At 44.2% G+C, this 25229-nt stretch overlaps 3 protein-coding genes across 4 annotated transcripts in view; all 3 read left to right on the top strand.

The window, feature by feature from the left end:
* Nucleotides 1–25229, top strand: part of LOC148123680 (vomeronasal type-2 receptor 26-like) — a 172298-nt gene that overhangs the window by 102683 nt on the left and 44386 nt on the right. The gene's annotated exons all lie outside the window — the stretch shown is intronic.
* LOC148123682 (syntaxin-binding protein 1-like) lies at nucleotides 16653–18847 on the top strand. Its single transcript, XM_087919087.1, has 4 exons — nucleotides 16653–16805; nucleotides 17282–17391; nucleotides 18116–18217; nucleotides 18711–18847. Exons 1-4 carry the CDS (start codon nucleotides 16676–16678, stop codon nucleotides 18819–18821), a joined length of 453 nt encoding a protein of 150 aa, XP_087775213.1. The 5' UTR covers nucleotides 16653–16675; the 3' UTR covers nucleotides 18822–18847.
* On the top strand, nucleotides 19309–24274 carry LOC148123681 (syntaxin-binding protein 1-like). The gene is made up of 2 exons (XM_087919088.1): nucleotides 19309–19543; nucleotides 23853–24274. The coding sequence occupies exons 1-2, from the start codon at nucleotides 19324–19326 to the stop codon at nucleotides 23933–23935; spliced, it is 303 nt and encodes a 100-aa protein (XP_087775214.1). The 5' UTR covers nucleotides 19309–19323; the 3' UTR covers nucleotides 23936–24274.

The following is a 25229-nucleotide window of genomic DNA, read 5'->3' as shown; positions in this document are numbered from 1 at the left end:
AAGCTCATTTTCATGTTAGCAGCAATGCATACCTTTTCAAGAAGACCTCGGATTTCAATATTAAGCTTTTTCATGTTCAGCGGTGTGAGAAACGTTGAACAACCACATGTCTCAAAATGGAAGGTCGAACAAAATTTAGCAGCATTAACTTTTGAAGAGCTCGGATTTCAAAATTAAGCTCATTTTGGTGGTTTGCGGGGTGGGAAACATTTGACATCCACATGAAATTCGGATGCTAGTTTTTTCTGAGAACTTATCACACCTCAAAATGGAAGGTTGAACTCAATTTAGTACCAATGCAAACTTCTGAAGAAGAGGTCAGATTTTGAAATTGAAATCATTTTCATGTTCTACGGGGTGTGAAACATTCATGAGCTTAATTTCAAAATCCGAGCTCTTCTTCAAAAGTAATGCATTGCTGCTAAATTGAGTTCAACCTTCTATTTTGAGATGTGATAACTTCCCAGGAAAATGCATCTGAATATCATGTGGATGTTGAATGTTTCCCACCCCGCAGTACATGAAAACGAGTTTAATTTTGAAATCTGAGTTCCTCTTCAAAAGTTTGCATTGCTACTGAATTGAATTCAACCTTTCATTTTGAGGTCTGATAATTTCTCAGAAAAAACTGGCATCCGAATATCATGTGGATGTTCAATGTTTCCCATGCCGCGGACCATGAAAATGCGCTTAATTTAAAAATCCGAGCTCTTCAAGTTAGTCAATGCTGCTAAATTGAGTTCGACCTTCCATTTTGAGATAACTTCTCAGGAAATGTTGCATTCGAATATCATGTGGATGTTGAATGTTTCCCACCCCACAGAACATGAAAATGGGCTTAACTTTGAAATCTGAGCTTCAATAGTTAGGCATTGCTGCTAACCCTAACCCATACATTTTCCTTAACCTTAACCCTAACTCTAACCCTAACCCTGATCCCTATTCCATGTTGTGACCTGTGCTTCTTGCTGCAGTCAGAGAAGGCTGGGCTCAAAGCTGGATGCGGTGGTGAGACTTGGTAGAGATGGAACCTTATGGATTGGTGGTGGCTGGAAGAGAAAACATCCTTGTGGATTTGTAGCCGCTTTCCTCCTACCGCATTATAATTCAGTGTCTCTGTCGTTCTTGGATGTTTTTGAAAATCCAAGCAGCCTTGTGAACACCAGATTGCCAGTCACTCAGACAGATCTCCCCCACATTCTGCTGCAGCAGTTATGTATGGAGAAGGTAGAAATAATAATAAAAAAATGAGGAATTGTTTGGGAGTTTGCATTGATTGCCACTTTATTGAAAAGAATCTTCTGTAAGTGAGGGGAGAAATAAAATTCTGTGGTGTTCTTGGTGCTTTCTGAGCTGGTCGCTTCCTTGCAAACATTTGATTATCCAACCAATTAACATATTAGTCATAAAGGAATCTTTGAGTTAACTTCAGAGGGTTTCTCATGTTTGGGGAGCTGGGTCAGAACAGGGTGCTCAATCAATCAGTGTTCCATTAATCCGTTCCACTGATTAATCGTTCTCACTGTCAGGAAATTTCTTCTTAGTTCTAGGTTGGATCTCTCTTTAACAAGCTTCCGTCCTTATTTCTTGTCCTGCCTTTGGTTGCTTTGCAGAATAGGTCAATCCCCTCTTGTTTGTGAGAGACCCTCAAGTACTGGAAGACAGCAATCCTGTGTTGAAAGGCTGGAAAATGCCTTTCTTCTGAGGGCTCGATTTTCCTGCTGGGAGAACTCCGGTGCAAGGACAAGACAACTGCTTGGAAGCTGGTTTATTTTTCAGGAAGGCAAGAGATAGCAAGAAGTCTGCTTCCTGGGACTAGCCATCTTTGTATAATAAACCCCTGATTTTTATACCTTTTCTCCTTTTGTGTGTGTGTGCTTGTGTTTGTATTTCTTAATGTTTTAAATCCTGTCGGGGGTTGTCTTCATTTCCGCCGGAGGGTAAACTCCGCGGGGTGGTTTGATTGGATTATCAGTTTCATCCTAATGTTTTCTTATATTTGTTTTGTGGCAATCTCCTGTCTGCTATGGAATTTATTTAGTGTCTTTTGTCTATTTGTTTTGCTGATTTGGCATGACTTGTTGTTTGTAAGGGATTTCTTTTTCTTGTTTCCCTAGCTTTCTTAATTACTTGGCTTTTGTCTAGGGGGCTTCTTTCAATACCTTTTATTAAATCTCTTTTCCTATGCAAGTTTGTTTTATGGCTGGCCTGATCCCTTTGGGCTTTTCCTGCTTGGGTGTCACCACTGTCCTCATGAAGTTCCCTTTCCACACCTGTACCCTCTGATCCTTCTCTTCGATAAGCAAGGCATAAACTTGGTTGCTCAGCCATTCATCACTCAATTTTGTTTTCTTCTATTTTTACCGGGTTTTTAAAATTTGCACAACACAAAATGTACACGTAGGGACAATACACTGCGCTATAAACCAGGGTGTGTATGATATATTCCGACAAACACGTAGCACCTCAAGGTGACGATTGGAATTAGACATCAGACGGACTTCCTCCTGCATTTTAGATAGCTGGTTTCCTTCATCCTTCCTAGGTGGGTAAGGCAAACAAGGGAAAGTATTGCGTTTGAGCCACTTCCACTTGAGCGTTTCAGCTCCTTTTCTTTCTTTTTTCCCCCACACCCTTGTGATGCCTACTAAAGGTTTACTCCCTGAATTCAGGGGACTCCTTCCAGAACTTTTACAGCCCTCACAAAGTCCAAATGAAGAATCCAATTCTGGAACGCTTGGCCGAACAAATCGCAACCCTTTGTGCCACACTGAAGGTATACCCGGCTGTGAGATACAGGGGGTGAGTACATGGAGTTTCTGGAGGACTCCCTTCACTGTGAACCTCTCAAATTTTTTAAAACCAATGCTGTGGATGCCGCATACTTAGAAAGCCTCTATCCCTTTCCCATTCAGGGTTCCGGCAATTGCCCTAATTAAATCATGAGCCTCGAGCCAAGCTTCAAAAGAATCCAAAAGATTTATTAGGGTTACATATTTATAGTCAACTGTGACCCTATTTCCCCCTGCCCCCTGGGTGTTTCATAAATCAGATTCTCCATTGAAGCACATTCAAGGGCTGGGTGTTATCAATCATGTTCTCCAATGAAGGATTTTCCCAGGCAGAAGATCCGGTAGCCTAGCTACAATCTTTGTAAGATAAGCATGGAATGTACTTCTGGTTTTAAACTGAGGTACTGCTCCTTCAGATCCCCCCCTCCCATTTATGGCAATTCAAAAACAGACATAGGAATGTTTTACGAGTTGACACCTCTCAAGAAGTTAAAGAAACAGCTGGCTTTCTTGCTGTCCACAGTGTTTCTCAACTTCCTTTAACAAAGGAGTGGATTCCAGCAGACTTACCTTGACCAGTTGACTGGTTTCAATGGCCCACTTACATCCCTGGACTGTTTTCAACATAAAAATAAAAAAGCTTTCCTGGAAGCTGAACTCTGTAGTTCCCAGTTCAACTCAACCTCAACTGGGCAGAAGAGAGCTTTCCAATGGTCCTGAGATAGTGAATTGCAGGGAGATGTTCTGTCTTGCCAGGATCTGGCCATGGGCACTGATGCAGAAGGGGAGAAGATCAAAGATCCCATGCGTGCAATTGTCCCAATCCTGCTTGATGCCAATGTCAGCACCTATGACAAGATCCGGATCATCTTACTCTACATCTTTCTCAAGAATGGTAGGAGACACTCTTATTTAGCCTGGGAGCCTTTGGGGAGACCTGATGTTGTGACCCGACAGCAGCCAGTGGAGCTGGCAGCAGATTCGGACAGTGAGGAGGTTGGGGAGGAACCTGGGCCAGTTCCTGGAGTCTGGGGAAGGCTCTGACGAGGGCTCTGCATCAGAGGCAGAGATGGGGCCAGGGCCATCTGACAGTTATCGGCTGCCTTCGGAGTCGGATATCAGTGGGGCAGAAGAATAGCTAGAGCCTATTCCCAGTGTCCACATGCACAGAGTTGTCAGATGAAGGGAACAGCTGAGGAACAAGGGCCAACTAAAGTACTCTCTATGGTGCAGCGGTAGAAGGTCACCAGCAGTTTTTCCATTCAGTGGTTGTTTCCTGAGTCCTAGTATAATCTCTGCTGGGCCCTTTTGACCCAGGCTGCAATGTGAGCACCCAGGTCAGGTCCTCTTTTAGGGTAACAGCAGAAATTTAAAACTGGCGACTTGCTCCACCTCAGTCTCCATTGATAAACAAGGGCTGGAGGTCTGATCTGTTCTTCTATAATCCACTATAAGCTCCTTGGTCTTATTGGTGTTGAGGACCAAGTTATTGTCTCCACACCATGAAAGCAACTGGACTGTGTTGTCCAGACAGTATATAGTTAATTGGGATTGGGAGCTGTCCTTAAGGGAATGTCTCATGGGAAATGTAGTTAATGCATCATGGGAAATGTAGTTCATGTCAGTGGTCACATCTGTAATCCTGATTGGTCACTGAATTGACCCTTGGTTGGGTTGGGGAGTTGCCTTTACTCTGTTTGACCCCAGCAACGTGCTGGAGTCTCACCCTTTGCTCTATCATTATGGGATGAAGATCACTATACTTTCACACTATGAAGTCAGCTATGCAAAGATTTAGACATTAGATGAATCTTCGACATAACTTTGTGAGTTATACCTTATTTGAATGCCTTGTGATTCAATAAAGAAACTCTTGGGAGGGGGTCAGTGTCACCCCCTCCCCGCTTTCTCTGCCAAGGGCTCCCAACTCCCCAAATGCTCTGAAAGGACCGGGGCCTTTCTCTGCCCCCCAGTCTCTCCTCTATGGGCAGCTGGGCTGGGCAGCCAGGAGGGGCAGCTGGGGGTCCTCGACTCCTGCCTTCACCCTGGCTGTGGGGCTGGCAGTCGCCCTGGCCCCCACGTCCCCTCCAGAGTTGGGCCCCCTTCTTCATCCCACCAACCACAGGTGGCAACCCTGGAGGAGGCGAGGGAGCCTTCGGAGGCGGAGAGAGAGGAGAGAAGCCACTCTGGCGGGAGAGACCTGCCTGCACTGGGGTTCAGGTGGTGGATTCTCCTCGTCCAACCTCCGCCCAGCTTCACCCAGAACCACCATGCTTGAGCGACAGTGAGGACCCCTGCACCCTCTCCACCCCACAAGGCCTCTGTGTCCAGGCCTGCGAGGCCATCCAGATGATCCCCCAGGGTCCGGAAGCCACCGCCCATTACTTGGAAGGACAGGGACAGGACGGGGCTGGGATACCTGCAGGAGCCTCCCCTCCTCTCTGAGTCCCTCCTGGGTGCCCCTCCGTAGCCAGGGGCTGCCTCCAGGTCTCCTCCCTCCAGGGACCGCCATCCAGGCAGATCAGCCTGGCGCCCTTTTCCAGAGCAGCCCACGCTGAGGAAGAGGCTCCCGGGGATTCAGCACTCCCCCCCGCCCCACCCCAATTATTTAGGGAATTGTGTTTGTGGCTTTTTGTGCTTTTTCCACACAGCAAACATTTACTATGGAATCCATTATAAGACATGCTGGAGGCTATGAATTTGCATGGATTTTAAAATTATTTTATTCCTTTGTCGTACATCAAGTTTCCATTTCTCACAGTAACAGTAATGTCTGTGTCGGGTCTTTTTTAAATATCCATCTATATTTTACACCCCGATTATGACCGTTATTCTCCTCATTGTACAACGGAGCCTCTTTGAAGAGACTAACATCGGCTCATTACAACCATTGTTCTAGTTCTACCACAGACCCAAAGGAACAAGGAGCACTGTGATTGGATGAGATGCTCAAAAGAAAGGTGCCTTTGACTCCGATTTGTAGGGCTGCGGTGGCAGGAATCCGCTGATCGTGGGGTTCCTGCTGTGCTCGCTGGAGTACCCCCTATCCAGCTGGATTTGGGGGTTAATAGTAACCCTGTAGGGGTGACTGAAGATAGGAGACCTAACAGGGGTCTGGGGGAATCGCAATCCTCCCCTCAGCTGGCTTTACTCCTTTTCCAAAAGCGGTGGAGTGGCGGTCAGCAATGGCTGCCACAAAGAATAGCTTTCATCCGGACAAGAAAGTGCAGGAGGAAGCTGAGAAAGTGAAAGGTTTTGGCTGAACCAGGATAACAAATAACATCTAAACACCCTGCAAACTTAACTTCATTAAAGATACATTGTTCCCAAAGAAGATGCGTAAAGCGGCAGAAGAAAGCTAGTATGGAAAGTTTAGCTTTTCTCTCACTCTGCTTCCCTACGGAAATAGCAGATGGAAATCAGAAAAACACGCTTTTGGCATCAAGGAATTTGAAAATCAAAGCCAAGGGGACATTAAGATTTCTGAACATTGGAATTTATTTATTTATTTATTTTTGCTATAAGTGGGAAGGGAGAGGTACAGAATCTAATGATTAAGACTTTGCTGGAGGAGGCTGCTTGGAGCTTATAGATCAGAGTTGAATTGTAATAAGACTTCTAAAAGATATACTTTGAACTTTACAATTGAACTGTACCCCAGGAAGAGAAAGTTTAAAAAGAAGAAAGTGCTAAATGAAATAGCTTGTGTTTATTTGGATTGCTTGGTGACTTTGGGACTTTTCAAAATCATTATTTGAAAGATTAAAAACTTTGGGTTTTCTAAAAAGTTTTCACAATGGCATTATCTGTTGAAGAACTGAAAATGGAATTTAAAAAGGTAAAAGAAGAGGAACAAGAAGGAAGGGCTCTTCTGAACTGCTTTTCATTTCTTAGAAATGATGATTTCTACCTATCAGAAATTGGCAAGAACAAGAAGGCTGGGATGAAGAAGAAGCCATCTTTAATGAACAAACAACTTTAGTTGGGGAAGAAAAGGGAAGAGGGGAAACAGAATAGAGAATTTAAAACTTTAAAAAACAACCAAAAAAAGGGAAAATAAGGTGAAAAAAATTGATACAATGTCAGGAAGCGCTCAGAAAAGAGAAATACAGAAGAGAGTGGAAACTAAGAGAATGGAGATCAAGAGACAGTGGGGCAAAAAAGACTAGATCGGAGAAGAGAGGAAGAGAAAAGGGGAAGAGAAGTTAGAAAGGTTTGAAATAAGGTGTAAAGAAACAGATTTTTCAGAGATAATGGGTAAAAATATAACTACAAAAGAGATTCTGCAAAAGTACATAAGACTGTATTGTATTTTATTTGAAACAATGTTAGAAAACTGGATCATTATATGGTTTAATAAAATATTAAAGGGAATGTGTAAAATGCTTAAGATTTAATGATAGAGTTTAATTTGCTATGGATTATTGTTTTAATTATATTATAAACTCATTATTTTTCTATTTTAAAATGTAGTATATAGTTTTAGAATGTGCTAAGCAGAATCAGAATGAAAATTATATATTATTTTAAGTGTTAAATTTAGGGGAAAGATATAAAGCATCACACTTCAATCAGTGATTACAGGAGAAATATTGTGTTAATGAGAAAGAAAAATAGATAATTGTGCAAACGGACAAAAGATATAACATAATGATTTAAATTGAGATGAAATAAATAAGATAGAATTAAGAGAGTGAAAAGAGGGGAGAAGCTGAAACTTTATAAAAATACAGAATGGTAAATAAGATATGAAATGATATATAAAGTGAGCATGAACTTGATTTACATGTCTGTACCAAAAGATGTAACCCGGACCAAGCCGCTTCCAAAAAGAAGTTTTGTATTGCTTGTGTGTTGTGACTCTGAGATTGAACCTGATCAGTCAGCAGATGTGGGTTCGAGTACAAGGAAGACGACTTGGCACTGAGATTTGAGCCTGCATTATTAAGTGACTTGGAGTGAGTCAGGTAGTGGAGAGGAGTGATTCTGAGATATGAGCCTGATTTATTGGAAGATTCAGAGGTTCACTTCCCCTGAAACTACTTCCCTAATTAAACCTCGCCAGGTGTTAACTGTTAATCAGGAAAGTGTATCAGAGGATTCAAGCTGTGATGAAACTGCCGGATGCTGGCTGATGCCAGAACTAGGAGAAGATTGGAGACGCCAATCTCACTTAGAAAAGAGACGTCCAGCAAAGGATTAATTAATGAGACTGACACGCCTTTCTTAGAGGATATAAGGGAGCGCACCACTTTGAAATATTTGCTGAAACAAAGTGAATCTTTGCCTTGGAAAGACTTGCATCTGATTTACTGCATTGTGAGTTACAAACTTTACAGAATTGTTGGACAGATTCTAGGAGGATTGCCAAAGGACTGTGATAACAGAGCAATTGAATCTTCTGCCTCTGGTTTGTTTACGTAAAAGTATTTGAACTATATAACTTGAAGTTTCATCTGTGGATACAAGTGGGACAGAACACTTGTGTATGTTTGTTCATTGAAATTAATAAAATTTCTTTTTGTAAAAGAAAAGGTGCCTTTACCCAGACAGGCACTGAGAGAAAGAGCGCGGGAGGTGGGCTGAGAGCTCCAGCTCCCCTGCAGAGAGGGAGTGGTGAGGGGTCTTGGTGGACAGGTGTGGAGGGAGGAATGAGGATTTTCGGGTTCCCAGGAGGCGGCTGTGGCTGGGTCCGGGCCAAGGAAGCGGGGCGGGCAAGGAGAAGTGGGAGAGCCGGGCTGTCTATCGGGAGGGAGCTGGGGGCACTGCTAAGGGTAAGCATTTGGGGGTCTGGGCGGGGGTGTATGTGGCAGGGGAGGAGAGTGCTTGGGGGGGCCTTTGAAGAAAGGGTGGAACGTAGGGAAACGGTGGCAGGCGGGGGCAAAGCACTCGCTGAGCAGCTGGAGAGGAGCCGGAGGGAGCAGGCCAAAGGGGGCGCTGTTCTCTTCAACAGCTGGCTGCAGTGCGCCTGAGCCCCCTCCCGCCTTCTCCAAATCCTCCCTTCTTCGCACTGCCCTTGACAGTGGCAGAAGTCCACCAGCTGCGAGGCCTCTGCCACCCCCTACTGGAGTCCCGCTGAGTGCTGCTTCACCCTTCCCACAGGCGCCTCTTCCTCCCTGTCTTCCAAGGGGGATCCGCTGCCAGGAAGGGAGAGTGGGAGAGGAGGGAGGGAGAGACCGAGAAAAGATTGAGCAACCTGTGAGTTAGCTAAGTCTTTCTGCAGGGCTTTAACGCCTGCTGCCAAAGTGGGAAGAAGGGAGACCAGCATTTTCCAAAGTTGGAAGTTGAAGATGAAGGATTTCATTCCCAGAGTTCCTGCTCCAGGCATGAGGAAGTCCATGCATTGTTGGGAGGGGAACTCTGGGGTTAAGTCCATTCCTCCTCAAGTTTGAAAAACTGGATGCAGACCAGCCCCTCTCCACATCCTGCCTCCATTTTGGGAAGAACAAAGACCCTGAAGAGACCCTCAGTCATTGGCTAGCTTGCAGAATGCAGGAACCATGGTTTCTTATGGCTATCAGAAGTGAAACAACCCTCTCCCCAGGCCCCCCTCCTCCCTGCCCCTCACTAGATCCCCTGGCACTGCAGGACCCTGTGTGCCCCTTCCTCACAGCACAGCCCACTGCCAAATCCTCTAATCCAGCCCGTTGAGGCCGCTTGACCAGTGAGCAAGAAGCCAGGCCCAGAGAGGCCTGTCAGCCTTGCCCAGCTGGGTGGGAAGGTTGCCCGGAAGCCCCCAGGGGAAACTGCTCAGAAGCAGTTGCCGCAATGCCTGCCTCTTCCCAGGGCTCTGAGAGAGTGGCTGGCCCAGAGTGTCCCAGCTGGCCTGGCACCCCAGGCAGGACTAGAACTCAGACCCCTGGGATTCAACTATCACACCACCTGACTGACTCTTGTGAGATCCACATGACCCACTGAACCCGGTCTCTTCCCCCAGTGGCTGCATTCACACTCCTGCCCCTTTAACCGTGATGACTCAAAGGGGCGTGGCCCAAAGGCAACCTGTAGTCAGATAATCAGTAGGAGTCCCTTTATTAGCTCCAACTTTGCCCCCTGGGTATCATGGTTACCTTCTGGGCTGGAGGAAAACTCCTCCAGGAACAGCCTCTTTGGCTGCAGAGAATCTAGACCAAAACGTGGTCAACGAACACTGTAACTAGAAGTGCAATCAAGGCAAGAGGAGGTCATCAGTTCAGCAGGGCAGGAGAAGGAATTCCAGACTTGAAGGCATGGCAATAACTCAACACGGTTGGGAAGACGCCAGGAACACAGATAAAGCAAAGTCAACACAAGATAAACTCACGCTTGCTCCCAGCAGACATCGCACTCAGCTTGCATCTCTTTTAAACTCTCTCTTCCCAATGGGGTGAGCCTGTGTTATTAGTAACGATCGATGCTCCCTGCCACTTTAGTGCTCCCAAGGGGGCCGTCAGAGGGGCAGTAAGAGGCAGTAGGGGGTGTCAGCCTCAAGATCGCTTCTACATCTTTTCTACTGCGCTCACTGCTCTCTTTTCAGCTGTCATTAGTAACGGAGGAGGGGGAATTGGAGGAAGAAAGCTGGAGGTGTTACATTCCTGTGATGTAGATGAGGAGGAGGAGGGGGACATAAATTCTTGTCCTTAAGTTTCTATTTCTTGCCTAGCTTTCTTTCCTTTTGCGCAGCTGCAAAGTTTTGTCAAAATATGTCAAGGTCAATGACAGAGGTCTCATCACCACCTGAAGATGCCTACATGATCATATTCAGAACTTTTAATTGGAAGAGTCTTTTGACTTTGGGGGTGGGAACAATTCCATCCCTTTGTATATGTGATCTGCACGCCAAATTCTTTAGATTCAGAATCTTCCCTGTAGTTTCCACTTTGAAATTCAGTAAAAGAAAAATTTTGCTCTAACCATTGAGTCTGAGTGTTCTCTTTGTTGGATTTTGAATGGAGCACAGACTGACAAGGGGCCTCTTCAAGGTGCTGCCCTGCAGGCTACCCCATTGACTGTTGCACCACTCAGAGCCGTGCTCTCGAATGTGTCGCAGCGGCTTTGCTCTAATTTCCCCAATGCTGCCGTATTTGAGGCACTGGTTTTGGAGTAGTGTGACAGTCAATGGGGTGAGGCTCATGGGCCGGGCACTCAAACACCCCCTGCCATCTCTTAGTGGCAGGAGGATGCCGCACCGACATCATAAGGGTCATAAGTCACTTGGTTTAGTGCCGCTGTAGCTTCTCATGGTTGTAAGTCAAGGGCTGCCTCTTTCTATGAAATGATCGGTTCCTCTGATCAAACAAAGCTCCTTCCTCCACCTGAATGAATTTGCCTCAAGAAAGGTAAACCTCGCACCATCTCCAAGATTTTAGCCCCCCAGACGAGCATTAAATCCCATCCTGAACTCTGGATCGCTTTCACTTGCTTGGTCTTGCCCAGTCACCTGGGGCTTGAGACCGTGTGGCTCCAGGTGTTTCTCTGGATACACCTCAGGCTCCTTCGCCTCTCTCACTTTCTTCCCTTCTCAGTTAAGGTGGCTGACATGCTGGAAAGCCAAACACGGTCCCTGGCAGGTTCATCTCAACGGAAAAGGACTTTTCCCACAACCAATTTAACACAGGAGAATTGTAGATCTTCTGAGAATGTGATGAAAAGAGAGAGTCTGCTTTGCAAGAGTGGAACCTCCCACTCCAACGCTTGTCCTCTCTGTAGCCTGGTGACTTGTCTTGGGAACAGGGAAGACTCTTCTAGCTGCCATTGAGAGGGTGCCTTGAGCAGCAGATCCTCCCCCCCAGATTCAAATGGGCTCTCTCAGCCTCAAAAGGTTGCCTCAATCTGGTGTCCTTTCCTCGCCTTCCTTCTGATGTGCAACTCACATGAGCTTTGCTTTTTCTGTCTCCCAAGTGCAAAGAGCTGATGAGCCCAGTGAAGCAAGTCCTGAAGCATCTGGATGAGCCAGAAAAAGCCATTAGAGGAGGAAGAGCAGCTGGAGCAAAGTCGGAGTTGCCTGCTCAAGGTAGGAGACCACATGGCTGAATGTTTGAAAATCCACCCTGAACAGGAAGTTCTTGAAGAATGGAGCGGTGATTTGCCTGGCCACCACCTGCAATCTCTCTCTCCTCCCTCCCTCCCTCCTCCCGCTCCCTCCTCTCTTGTCCAGATGTTGCAGTCAGATTTATGAGTCAGAGTCTTTTTGAGTTTGGAGGTCTAGGGGAAGAAGAGGCAGAACCTGGGATGAGGTTAAAAGAGGAATCACCTGAATTCTACATAGCCACAGGCAAACAGTCCAACTCCCCTTCAATACCTGCTGCAATGCCTCGAATGAGATGCCGCTCTCCAATTGTTGAATTTCCCTATGTGGAAATATATGTTGTTAAATATGAGTGTTAAAAACAAAATCCACATTTTAGTCCAAACCCTAGAAAACCACGATACTGGCCTTTTGCAGTAGTCAAGAAAAGTAGCAGACTGGTCATGCCATGCTTGCATCAAACTCTGCAGACTTTATCTTGGGTCTTCATCACCAAGTTTGAAGTAAGACATTTTTGTGTAAGAGGGAACTTTGGGCCCCAGAAGAAAGCATCTCTCCATCACTGCTTCTTTGGGGCATCTCTTTCCTCCGGCATGAAAGCCTGAGCTTCTGGCCCAGCTCCTAAAAAGAGAAAATTAAAATAGCTCGCTTCACCTCCTTTTCTCAGGAATCTATGGGAATTTGCCTCCAAGTTTACTGAATTTAACACCAAGAAAGTATATAAGTTGTACAAGGTGGCCAGCAAAAAGCAAGCCCTGGGAACAGAAGGTAAGAACAGAGGGATGTCTGTGTGTGTGTGTGTGTGTGTGTGTGTGTGTGTGTGTGTGTGTGTGTGTGTGGTGTGTAGAATGAAAGGGAAGAGCTCGATTTCCAAAATTAAGCCCATTTTCATGTTCTACGGGTGGGAAACATTCAACATCCACATGATATTTGGATGCTAGTTTTTTTCTGAGGTTATAACCTTTCAAAATGGAAGGTCGAACTCAATTTATCAGCAATGCAAACTTCATGAAGAAGAGCCTCGGAATTCGGAGTTAAGCTCATTTTCATGTTGTATGGGTGTGAAACATTGAACATCCACATGATATTCGGATGCAACTTTTCCTGAGAAGTTATCAGATCTCAAAATGGAAGGTCGAACAAAATTTAGCAGCAATGCAAACTTTTGAAGCTCGGATTTGGAAATTAAGCTCATTTTCATATTCTGCGGGGTGGGAAACATTCAACATCCACATCACATTCGGACGCAATCTTTTCCTGAGAAGTTATCAGATCTTAAAAATGGAAGGTCGAACGCAATTTAGCAGCAAGGCAGAACTTTGGAACAAGAGCTCAAAATTAAGCTCATTTTCATGTTAGCAGCAATGCATACCTTTTCAAGAAGACCTCTGGATTTCAATATTGCTTTTCATGTTCAGCGGTGTGAGAAACGTTGAACACCACATGTCTCAAAATGGAATTGGGTCGGAACAAAATTTAGCAGCATTAACTTTTGAAGAGCTCGGATTTCAAAATTAAGCTCATTTTGGTGGTTTGCGGGTGGGAAAGATTCAACATCCACAGGATATTTGGATGCTAGTATTTTCTGAGAACTTATCACCTCAAAATGGAAGGTCGATACTTTGTCCCATTTAGTAGCAATGTAAACTTCTTGAAGAAGAGCTCGATTTTGAAATTGAAATCATTTTCATGTTCTACGGGTGTGAAACATTCATGAGCTTAATTTCAAAATCCGAGCTCTTCTTCAAAAGTAATGCATTGCTGCTAAATTGAGTTCAACCTTCTATTTTGAGATGTGATAACTTCCCAGGAAAATGCATCTGAATATCATGTGGATGTTGAATGTTTCCACCCCGCAGTACATGAAAAACGAGTTTAATTTTGAAATCTGAGTTCCTCTTCAAAAGTTTGCATTGCTGCTAAATTGAGTTCGACCTTCCATTTTGAGATGTGATAATTTCTCAGAAAAAAGTGGCATTCGAATATCATGTGGATGTTCAATGTTTCCCATGCCGCTGACCATGAAAATGCGCTTTAATTTAAAATCCGAGCTCTTCAAGTTAGTCAATGCTGCTAAATTGAGTTCACCTTCCATTTTTGAGATAACTCTCAGGAAATGTTGCATTCGAATATCATGTGGATGTTGAATGTTTCCCACCCCACAGAACATGAAAATGGGCTTAACTTTGAAATCTGAGCTTCAATAGTTAGGCATTGCTGCTAACCCTAACCCATACATTTTCCTTAACCTTAACCCTAACTCTAACCCTAACCCTGATCCCTATTCCATGTTGTGACCTGTGCTTCTTGCTGCAGTCAGAGAAGGCTGGGCTCAAAGCTGGATGCGGTGGTGAGACTTGGTAGAGATGGAACCTTATGGATTGGTGGTGGCTGGAAGAGAAAACATCCTTGTGGATTTGTAGCCGCTTCCTCCTACCGCATTATAATTCAGTGTCTCTGTCGTTCTTGGATGTTTTTGAAAATCCAAGCAGCCTTGTGAACACCAGATTGCCAGTCACTCAGACAGATCTCCCCACATTCTGCTGCAGCAGTTATGTATGGAGAAGGTAGAAATAATAATAAAAAATGAGGAATTGTTTGGGAGTTTGCATTGATTGCCACTTTATTGAAAAGAATCTTCTGTAAGTGAGGGAGAAATAAAATTCTGTGGTGTTCTTGGTGCTTTCTGAGCTGGTCGCTTCCTTGCAAACATTTGATTATCCAACCAATTAACATATTAGTCATAAAGGAATCTTGAGTTAACTTCAGAGGGTTTCTCATGTTTGGGGAGCTGGGTCAGAACAGGGTGCTCAATCAATCAGTGTTCCATTAATCCGTCCCACTGATTAATCGTTCTCACTGTCAGGAAATTTCTTCTTAGTTCTAGGTTGGATCTCTCTTAACAAGCTTCCGTCCTTATTTCTTGTCCTGCCTTTGGTTGCTTTGCAGAATAGGTCAATCCCCTCTTGTTTGTGAGAGACCCTCAAGTACTGGAAGACAGCAATCCTGTGTTGAAAGGCTGGAAAATGCCTTTCTTCTGAGGGCTCGATTTTCCTGCTGGGAGAACTCCGGTGCAAGGACAAGACAACTGCTTGGAAGCTGGTTTATTTTTCAGGAAGGCAAGAGATAGCAAGAAGTCTGCTTCCTGGGACTAGCCATCTTTGTATAATAAACCCTGATTTTTATACCTTTTCTCCTTTTGTGTGTGTGTGCTTGTGTTTGTATTTCTTAATGTTTTAAATCCTGTCGGGGTTGTCTTCATTTCCGCCGGAGGGTAACTCCGCATGGGTGGTTTGATTGGATTATCAGTTTCATCCTAATGTTTTCTTATATTTGTTTTGTGGCAATCTCCTGTCTGCTATGGAATTTATTTAGTGTCTTTGTCTATTTGTTTTGCTGATTTGGCATGACTTGTTGTTTGTAAGGGATTTCTTTTCTTGTTTCCCTAGCTTTCTTAATTACTTGGCTTTTGTCTAGGGGGCTTCTTTCAATACCTTTATTAAATCTCTTTTCCTATGCAAGTTTGTTTTATGGCTGGCCTGATCCCTTTGGGCTTTTCCTGCTTGGGTGTCACCACTGTCCTCATGAAGTTCCCTTTCCACACCTGTACCCTCTGATCCTTCTCTTCGATAAGCAAGGCATAAACTTGGTTGCTCAGCCATTCATCACTCAATTTTGTTTTTCTTCTATTTTTACCGGTTTTAAAATTTGCACAACACAAAATGTACACGTAGGGACAATACACTGCGCTATAAACCAGGGTGTGTATGATATATTCCGACAAACACGTAGCACCTCAAGGTGACGATTGGAATTAGACATCAGACGGACTTCCTCCTGCATTTTAGATAGCTGGTTTCCTTCATCCTTCCTAGGTGGGTAAGGCAAACAAGGGAAAGTATTGCGTTTGAGCCACTTCCACTTGAGCGTTTCAGCTCCTTTTCTTTCTTTTTCCCCACACCCTTGTGATGCCTACTAAAGGTTTACTCCTGAATTCAGGGGACTCCTTCCAGAACTTTTACAGCCCTCACAAAGTCCAAATGAAGAATCCAATTCTGGAACGCTTGGCAACAAATCGCAACCCTTTGTGCCACACTGAAGGTATACCCGGCTGTGAGATACAGGGGGTGAGTACATGGAGTTTCTGGAGGACTCCTTCACTGTGAACCTCTCAAATTTTTTAAAACCAATGCTGTGGATGCCGCATACTTAGAAAGCCTCTATCCCTTTCCCATTCAGGTTCCGGCAATTGCCCTAATTAAATCATGAGCCTCGAGCCAAGCTTCAAAAGAATCCAAAAGATTTATTAGGGTTACATATTTATAGTCAACTGTGACCCTATTTCCCCTGCCCCTGGGTGTTTCATAAATCAGATTCTCCATTGAAGCACATTCAAGGGCTGGGTGTTATCAATCATGTTCTCCAATGAAGGATTTTCCCAGGCAGAAGATCCGGTAGCCTAGCTACAATCTTTGTAAGATAAGCATGGAATGTACTTCTGGTTTTAAACTGAGGTACTGCTCCTTCAGATCCCCCCTCCCATTTATGGCAATTCAAAAACAGACATAGGAATGTTTTACGAGTTGACACCTCTCAAGAAGTTAAAGAAACAGCTGGCTTTCTTGCTGTCCACAGTGTTTCTCAACTTCCTTTAACAAAGGAGTGGATTCCAGCAGACTTACCTTGACCAGTCGACTGGTTTCAATGGCCCACTTACATCCCTGGACTGTTTTCAACATAAAAATAAAAAGCTTTCCTGGAAGCTGAACTCTGTAGTTCCCAGTTCAACTCAACCTCAACTGGGCAGAAGAGAGCTTTCCAATGGTCCTGAGATAGTGAATTGCAGGGAGATGTTCTGTCTTGCCAGGATCTGGCCATGGGCACTGATGCAGAAGGGGAGAAGATCAAAGATCCCATGCGTGCAATTGTCCCAATCCTGCTTGATGCCAATGTCAGCACCTATGACAAGATCCGGATCATCTTACTCTACATCTTTCTCAAGAATGGTAGGAGACACTCTTATTTAGCCTGGGAGCCTTTGGGGAGACCTGATGTTGTGACCCGACAGCAGCCAGTGGAGCTGGCAGCAGATTCGGACAGTGAGGAGGTTGGGGAGGAACCTGGGCCAGTTCCTGGAGTCTGGGGAAGGCTCTGACGAGGGCTCTGCATCAGAGGCAGAGATGGGGCCAGGGCCATCTGACAGTTATCGGCTGCCTTCGGAGTTGGATATCAGTGGGGCAGAAGAATAGCTAGAGCCTATTCCCAGTGTCCACATGCACAGAGTTGTCAGATGAAGGGAACAGCTGAGGAACAAGGGCCAACTAAAGTACTCTCTATGGTGCAGCGGTAGAAGGTCACCAGCAGTTTTTCATTCCGTTGTTGTTTCCTGAGAAGTCTCAGAAACTGCTGTTTGTCGGTGTGCATGTGTGCTGACTCCATCTCCTAGAACATGCACATATGGTCTTTCTACATCCTCCTACAGGGATCACCAAGGAAAACCTGAATAAATTGATCCAGCATGCTCAGATCCCTCCCGAGGACAGTGAGATCATCACCAATATGGCACATCTTGGGGTACCCATCATCACGGATGTAAGTCCTGCTAGGTTCTTTCAGATGCTCTGGAGACCAGATCTGTTTTGCTGGAAGGGGCCGACCCATGTTGTGCATGGATAGCTTGGTCCCAACTGTGGAATGAAGATGAGGAAGCAGAACAGGTGGTAGAACAAGACCTACCTTGCTTGGGGCAGCAGATTCAAGATTGGGATAGCCATTTTGTTGCTTGGCACTTTCTTCTAAGATTCCCAGGATTTCTCTTGCGTTTGACCACAGAGGTCAAGCACAAGACTTGCTAGGACTCTTATTCCAGCCTGTTGCCTTGGGAGCAGTTGAAGGATTCAACCATGATTCAGGTCACTATGGCCTGGATGACTGAGACTTTTAGCTATACAATTTGGGATGAACAGCCTTGGAATGTTGTGGGAGTAGGGATGGATTTCCAGAGGAAAAATTGCAGACTACAGGAACCATCTGCACTACTCAGGTAACCCTGAGGACACAGATAAACATCCAAGTGCTTCAAGGACCCTGTAAAAGGATGCAAATGACCAGCTGTCTGCAAGGAATATAAATCCTTCCATTCTCCACTGTCCTGTCAGAGCTGAAGAAGCTTCTTGGGTGAAACGTCTTGAAAAGCAAAAAACAATCTTGCACAGAAGCCTTAGTCCTCAAAGCCTAGAAGGCTCTAATTTACTCTTGCATTGTGAATTAACCCAATCATTATCCTCTGACTCCATTTTCTCTCTCTTGTGTCCAGTCCACCTTACGTCGTAGAAGCAAGCCGGAACGGAAGGAACGTATCAGTGAACAGACTTACCAACTCTCCCGATGGACTCCAGTAGTCAAAGACATTATGGAGGTATGTAAAGAGGGATACAGGGATGCTGTGGCTCATGGCTAAGATGCTGAACTTGTCGATCAGAAAGGTCGGCAGTTCAGCGGTTCAAATCCCTAGTGCTGCCTAGGAGCGAACTCCCATTCCTTGTCCCAGTAGCTTCTGCCAACCTAGCAGTTTGAAAGCACGTAAAAAATGCAAGTAGAAAAATAGGGGCCCCTTTGGTGGGAAGGGAACAGCGTTCGGTGCACCTTTGAAGGCATTTAGTCCTGCCGGCCACACGACCACGGAGACATCTTCGAACAGCGCTGGCTCTTCTTTGGCTTTGTAATGGAGATGAGCACTACCCCCTAGAGCCAGAAACGACTAGCACGGATGGGAAAGGGGGGAACTTATACCTTTTGAAAGAGGGATAGCTCTTGAAAGCACAAATGTCTTTGCTTTATGCCTAATACACACTGTTGATCACTTGCAGAAGCTCCAGGTGTGCTAATTATTTTTTTATCTTTCTTTCCAGGATGCTTTGGAGGATAAACTGGACACCAAACATTACCCGTACATCTCCACTCACTCAGCTGCTTCCTTCAGCAGTAAGGTGCTGTCAGGTAAGAATGGAGTGTTCTGTTAAATTGCAGGTATCCCTCATCTTACGACCCCGATCGAAATCAAAAATTTATGCTGTTCATTGAGACATTTGTTAAACGAGTTTTTCCCCATTTTACGACATTTTGGGGGGGCACGGCTGCTAAGGACATCACTACAATTGATAAGTTAGCAATCCAGTCATTAAGTGAATCTGGCTTCCCCATTGTCAGAAGGTCGCAAAATGGGATTGAGGGACCTCAAGGTATGTATGAAGTATGAATTGGAGATGTGTAAGTTCATCAGTTGGGGAGCAGAATATTGGTGGACATTTCTAATGTATTTATTTGTAAAATTTATTGGCCACCCATCTTACCTCAGGTTAATGGGACATTGTATCTCCCCATGTTGGATATCCATCATCCATCTAATCTATCAATCTATCTATCTATCTATCTATCTATCTATCTATCTATCTATCTATCTATCTATCTATCTATCTATCTATCTATCTTTATCTTGCAATGTTGCATTTAATTATTGCACCAATGAGGCTCTTCCAGATCATATCCTTATTTTTTTCCCCCTTTTTATCCTTACTCCTGGTCTTCAGTGCCCGCTACGGACACTGGCACAAGAACAAGGCTCCCGGGGAATACCGAAGTGGTCCTCGCCTCATTGTTTTCATCCTGGGAGGGGTCGCTCTGAGCGAGATGCGCTGCACCTATGAGGTGATGCAAGCCAGTGGAAAGTGGGAGGTGTTGATAGGTAAGTCCTTGTCTAGCTTGGAGTCTTCAGCTCATGCTTGCTTCCTCCGCTCTGCTCTGTCTTCCATCATCTCCATCTGTCTCCTCACCTTTCTCTTGACTTCGAGGCCACCTGCCCCCAAACTCAGTGCTCCCTGAACATGTTCTCCCTGGGGAACGTGCTAATTTCCTCTGTCCATCCTATTCTCTCCCCATCCACTCCTACAACCCTTGAGGATATTTGAGGGGTTGCCACAAAGATGAGGGCAGGTCAACCTGTTTTCCAAAGCACTGGAAGGCAGGACAAGAACCAATGGATGGAAGCTAATCAAGGAGGGAAGCAACCTGGAACGAAGGAGAAATTTCCTAACGGTGAGGACAATTAACCTCTCAGAACTGAAGAAGCTTCAGTGGATGAGAAGCAAAACCACCTCAAGGAAAAACAAAATCCAGCTGCCTTTGGAAAAAGCACCTTTGTGACAACCATGACCTGGATGACCGAGAATCTCCATAGACACTCCTAAAGATTTTTCAAAAATCATGCTATAGCCCTTTTTCAAAACATCTGAGAAGATCCAGGTATATGAATGTTATGCTACAAGTTCTTGAATAAAGGTCCGTTGTTTCTTGACCCACCAGATGTTCCAAATCCATCAGTGGTGACAACAAGATCCACTCAACCAAATGTCTGTGGAGAGTCTCAGTCATCCCAGGTCATGGTTGTCCCAAAGATGCTTTTTCCAATTGGCAACTGGACTGTCTTTGTTTTTCCCTGAAGAGGTTTTGCTTCTCATCTGGGAAGCTTCTTCCCTTCTGACTGAATCCTTCCATTCCCCACCATTCAGTTAGAACAAAGGAAGCTTCTCGGATGAGAAGCAAAACCTCTTCAAGGGGAAAACAAAGTCCAGTTGCCTTTTGAACAAAGCACCTTTTGGGACAATTATGACCTGGGTGACAAGAATCTCCACAACCATTTAATTGTGACTGACTCTTGATGACCTATGGGGAAGTCCTTTCCTCGCTACCTTATCAAGCACAGCTTCTTGAAATAAGAGCTTATACCAGCCTCCAAACCACACCCGGTCCACTCTGCAGAACACTTCTCCCCTTTGAACTGCTATCTTCCCATCCCTCCGTGTTTTCCCCCCTCTCCCTCAAATTTTTCCTCTGTCCCGAGAAGGTGGCTTTCCCCAAACTCCCTTTCTTGACTTCCTCCTCCATGCTATCTCCTTCCTTGTGTCATCTCACTTTTTGTGTGTGTTCAAAAGCGTGCGTGATAACGTCTCTGGCTTTGTTTAGTGTCGCTTCTAATGTCGATCGTTGCTGTTTCCACGACGGGTTTAATTGGGCCTTTGTTCATTCTGCAAAACATATTGATATGGGGGGGGGGGTATTCCCCTGTTTTTAAGACCCACATTCTTTTGCCCTTTCCTCCAGTCGCAAAAATTGGCCAAGCAACTTCCTTTTTCTTATTTTTTGGCATGTCCTAATTTTGAGTTTTACCTTTTTTAAGTTTTAAATTTAAAATTAAAGGTTCCTAAAATGGTGCCACTTGGATAGCCCAATCTGTATTTATTATTATTATTATTATTATTATTATTAATAATAATAATAATAATAATAGTAATAATAATAGTAATAGTAATAATAATATAATTAGGATGGGAGATTAAACAATTCAGCAGCTTAAACCTTTCACTATCTACTGAATATATGTACCTATACTGAGGCAGTGAACATATTGGTATGTCAATGTTTCCTCTGGCTGATGTGGTTGTGGGGTGTTCTATTGCATCACCCCAGTGAGAAATTTCTTCTCTTCCTCTCACCTGCCTTCTTTGCTATCTTTCTCTCTCTCTCTAGGTGTGATTGTGTGATTGTGTTTTTCTTGCCATTTCTGCTTCATGTATCATCACTGGCTTCCATTACAGTGATTTTTGGTGATATGAACTGTGTTGTAAGGTTTTTTTTTTAAAGGAGTAAACAAAAAAATTTGGCATGTTACTTTTCTGTCCTTTCTTCTCTTTCTCTCCTTTCTTCTCTCTCTCTCTTTCTTTCTTTCTTTCTTTCTTTCTTTCTTTCTTTCTTTCTTTCTTTCTTTCTTTCTTTCTTTCTTTCTTTCATTTTCTTCCTTCCATCTTTTTCTCATTCTTGTCTCCATCCTTCCTTCCTTCTTTCCTCTATATCCCTTCCTTTCTTCCTTCCCTTTCTTTCCCTCTTTCTTTCTTGCTTTCTTGCACTTTTTTCTTTCTCTCTCTCTCTCTCTTTCTCTTCTTCCTTTCTTTCACCAAGAGTCAGCCCACGCTCTATTTTCTCGCAGGTTCTACTCACATTCTTACTCCCACCAAATTTCTCATGGATCTGAGACACCCCGACTTCAGAGATTCCACTAGGGTCTCTTTTGAGGAACAGGCTCCAACTATGGAATGAGAGCCAAAGAGAACTAAAAAAGTAAAAGCAATTTATCTTGAGAAGAAACTCTTCCTTTTTTTTTTCTCCCCCAGAAGGGTTTCTTTTGGTATGTCTTGTCATTCCTTTCTTTCTTGCTTTTCCATTGATTTCTTTCTCCCGCCTCCTTTTTCTGATTTCTTTTTCTTGGTATGAGAAAATGTTTGCTTCAAAATGACAAATTTTGAAACTGAATTTGAGGCTGCTTCCATGCAAATCTGGGCCATGATTTTCTTGTAGCCAGAATTTGACTAGAAAGTCAAGTTTTCAAGCAATGTCTGGGCATCACTGTGGATGCTTGCCCCATTGCAAATTCTTATCTGTTGTTCCATGCCTTCCTTTTCTCTCTGCCATAATTCAAGCAGAATTAGGCACTAGAGAGGGCTGGATCACTCCAATCTCTAGGTGGGGGAAACTATGATGGCCTCTCCTGTTTATAACCACCCAGCAACAAATGGAACCTTCTCTGTCTTGTAATTGGGCTACTATGACCTCAGGGCGCCACCAACAAACTGAAGCGGTACACTCCATGGTGCTTCATATCTGGTGTCCTTGTAGACAACCGATCGGTCAAATCTGAGATTCAGTGCTTTCTAACCTCCCATCCGGATTGATTGGATGCTGCAACAAACACGAATTAACCCTTGGGAAAGGAATCTATAAATATCTCTCCTCTCACTCAGTCCCAAAGAATTACGGATATTTTTTTTTCTCTTGCTTATCCCAGGTTTCAGGCTAACGTAGTAGAAAAAAAATGGCTTCTTCTGGCAAAATTATTCTTTATTTCTTCTCCGTAATTTAAAATGATAGTATTTGGCACGTACGGATAAAACTATCCTCTGTTTTAATTTGGCTTCTATGGATTAAAGGAGAAAGGGGCCTTCTCTGAAGAAGTCCTCTTGGCCATTGCATACCCAGATGGTCTCCAACTACTGGCTCTCTTGGTAGATGACGCTCCAGCTCTTGAACTTCATGACAAATTCTGCATGTCTTCCTTCATGTCCTCACTGCACTTTGATTGCTGTGTGATTGGAGGTTTTGGGGTTTTTTTTTACACACACGCACATTTCTTTTGGGGAATGGATGGTTTTCATTTTGATTCATTTTGAGTTATTTTTTCCTCCTGTGCTTAGATGTACTTCCATAGGCTTAAACTTTTGCAAACATTTCTTTTAATATATATGAGCGCATATATTGACATGGGCCTGGTCTCATGACAGGGAAGGGATGAGAGGTGGGTCTCCATCCCTCCTGCTTTAAATCTCAAAAAATCTTATATGCTGAAGGGTGGGCAGTCATCCCAGAAGCTTCTTCAGTTCTGACTGAACTGTCTGAAGACTGAACTCTCTTCAGTCAGAAGAAAGGAAGCTTCTGGGATGAGAAGCGAAACGTCTTCAAGGAAAAACAAAGTCCAGCTGCCTTTTGAAAAAGCAGTTTTGGGACAACTGTGACCTAGATGACTGAGAGTCTCCATAAATGGGTGACATGAAGGGTGGGCAACTTTAGGAGTTTTCGCTCCCCCTCTATAAAATCTTTCTTTACCCTTCTTCCCCCTTTTCTGCCTTCGGAGTAAATACTTCGTGGGGCGGGTCGCCCTTTTGAGCTGACCCTAAAGCTTTTCAACCTTTGAGGGATGGGAGTGAGTGGGCCGGTGGGGGGAGACAGAGGCGATCCCAAAAACGGCTGCCACGGGCGCTCTGCAGTCATCCAGAGGTTGAGGAGCTGCTAGTCCCCACAACGCAGCTAGCCTGGCAAAGGATCCTGGTAGCGGTAGTCCAGGGAGATTTGCCGAGTCTCAGATAGCCCACCCTTGATTTAGGTGCTCTTCTGCTCTTCCTTTTTTGAAATCTGATTGTCTTCTTCTTTTTCTTTCCTTCCTCCAGGTTCCACACATGTCCTCACCCCACAGAAATTGCTGGATACGCTGAAGAAACTGACCAAAACGGATGAAGAAAGCAGTAGTTAAACTCTTAGCGTCTTCATTCTTTCCCTCTCTCCCTCCTCCTCTCTCCCCCACCTCTCTCGTCGACCTGCTCCCCGAACATCAACCAAATCGTTGAAAATCTGGCATTGCGGTTGACTTCTGGGCCTCCTTTCCACTCTGCCTCTTCTTGTGTTTTAATGCGAAACCTTGAAGTTTCTCACGATACCTTTCTCGTATGAAGTCAAGCTAAATAGGAAACAATAATAACATATGCATTGTGTCTAAAGGTTGAGTGGAGGAAGATAAAGAATAATATATTCTATACTATAGATATTATCTCTGTATGTACCCAAGAAAATAAAATTGTCAGATTCAACTGCCCCATCGCTTCATCATTGGAGATAAGACAATGGTGATTATGTTTTCAATACCGTCTTTTGGTTCCCCCCCCCCCTTTTTTCTGTTCCCCCCCCTGCTCGGATGGATGAATGCTTGTGATTTATTTATGGCTCTGTGATCCTGTACTAAACCCTCGGATGCAAACTGTGAATATTGTCTCCTAGACGTTGCAAGTTGCTTGCATTTTTGAAAATAACTGTTATAACTTCCCTCCTTTTCCCTTCTCACATCGCTGTCATCGGGGTTGTCATCTTGATTATGTATTTCTTCTACTTGGTTTTGTTCCGATTATTTTTGTTTTAGTTCCTTGATATGCAGCCAGGCTGGCTTTTGAGAAATAAACGATATATCTATATCTATATATGCATATATTTTCTGGATGTTACTCGGTTGTTCTCCTTCCTCCTCTTCTCTTTTGGGATTATGTCATATTTGAGTCATGTTTTTCCACCAAAGTACGGCATAACTTTCTTTCTCAAAGCCTGATCCACAAAGATCGGTTTTCCCTTTCTCAGGTCTCCTGGTGGCTTTAAATTTCGCTGAGGGATGCTAGTCAGTAAATATCCTTTGAACCTCACGGTTGTATTTTGTGCAAAGAATTAAAAATAAAAACCAGAGGGACATAATTTGCTTCTGGAAATCATTTGTCCTCTATCGGTAAGATTTAGAGCTTATTTAGGAGACCGAGAATAATTTTCTCCTTATTACCTTTGAGCTCATCCTACCAATTCCTGCCAGGAGGGATAAGCTGAGAAAGAGAGCGTCTGCACCCTGAATCCTGCAATTAACCCACTTAGTTTTAAGATGAGGTTCCCAACGTAGCTCAGATCTGCTATATGTCTTTTGGGGTTGCCCCAAAGGTGCTTTTTGGAAAGGCAACTGGATTTTCTGTTTTTTTCCGAGAAGACGTTTTGCTTCTCATCCAAGAAGCTTGGGC

Source organism: Pseudonaja textilis, unplaced genomic scaffold (genome assembly GCF_049901715.1).
Source record: "Pseudonaja textilis isolate UNSWEBS1 unplaced genomic scaffold, rPseTex1.2 PTEXSCF25, whole genome shotgun sequence".
NCBI lineage: Eukaryota > Metazoa > Chordata > Lepidosauria > Squamata > Elapidae > Pseudonaja > Pseudonaja textilis.
This window is presented reverse-complemented; position numbering and strand designations above follow the sequence as displayed.

Bases quoted from the DNA above. Each gene is read 5' to 3' on its own strand.
- LOC148123682 (XM_087919087.1), top strand. From the start codon at position 16,676: ATGGGCACTGATGCAGAAGGGGAGAAGATCAAAGATCCCATGCGTGCA. The intron at 16,806-17,281 runs GTAGGAGACACT...ATCCTCCTACAG, and splicing joins CTACATCTTTCTCAAGAATG to GGATCACCAAGGAAAACCTG. The intron at 17,392-18,115 runs GTAAGTCCTGCT...TCTTGTGTCCAG, and splicing joins GGGTACCCATCATCACGGAT to TCCACCTTACGTCGTAGAAG.
- LOC148123681 (XM_087919088.1), top strand. From the start codon at position 19,324: ATGAGGCTCTTCCAGATCATATCCTTATTTTTTTCCCCCTTTTTATCC. The intron at 19,544-23,852 runs GTAAGTCCTTGT...TCCTTCCTCCAG, and splicing joins AAAGTGGGAGGTGTTGATAG to GTTCCACACATGTCCTCACC.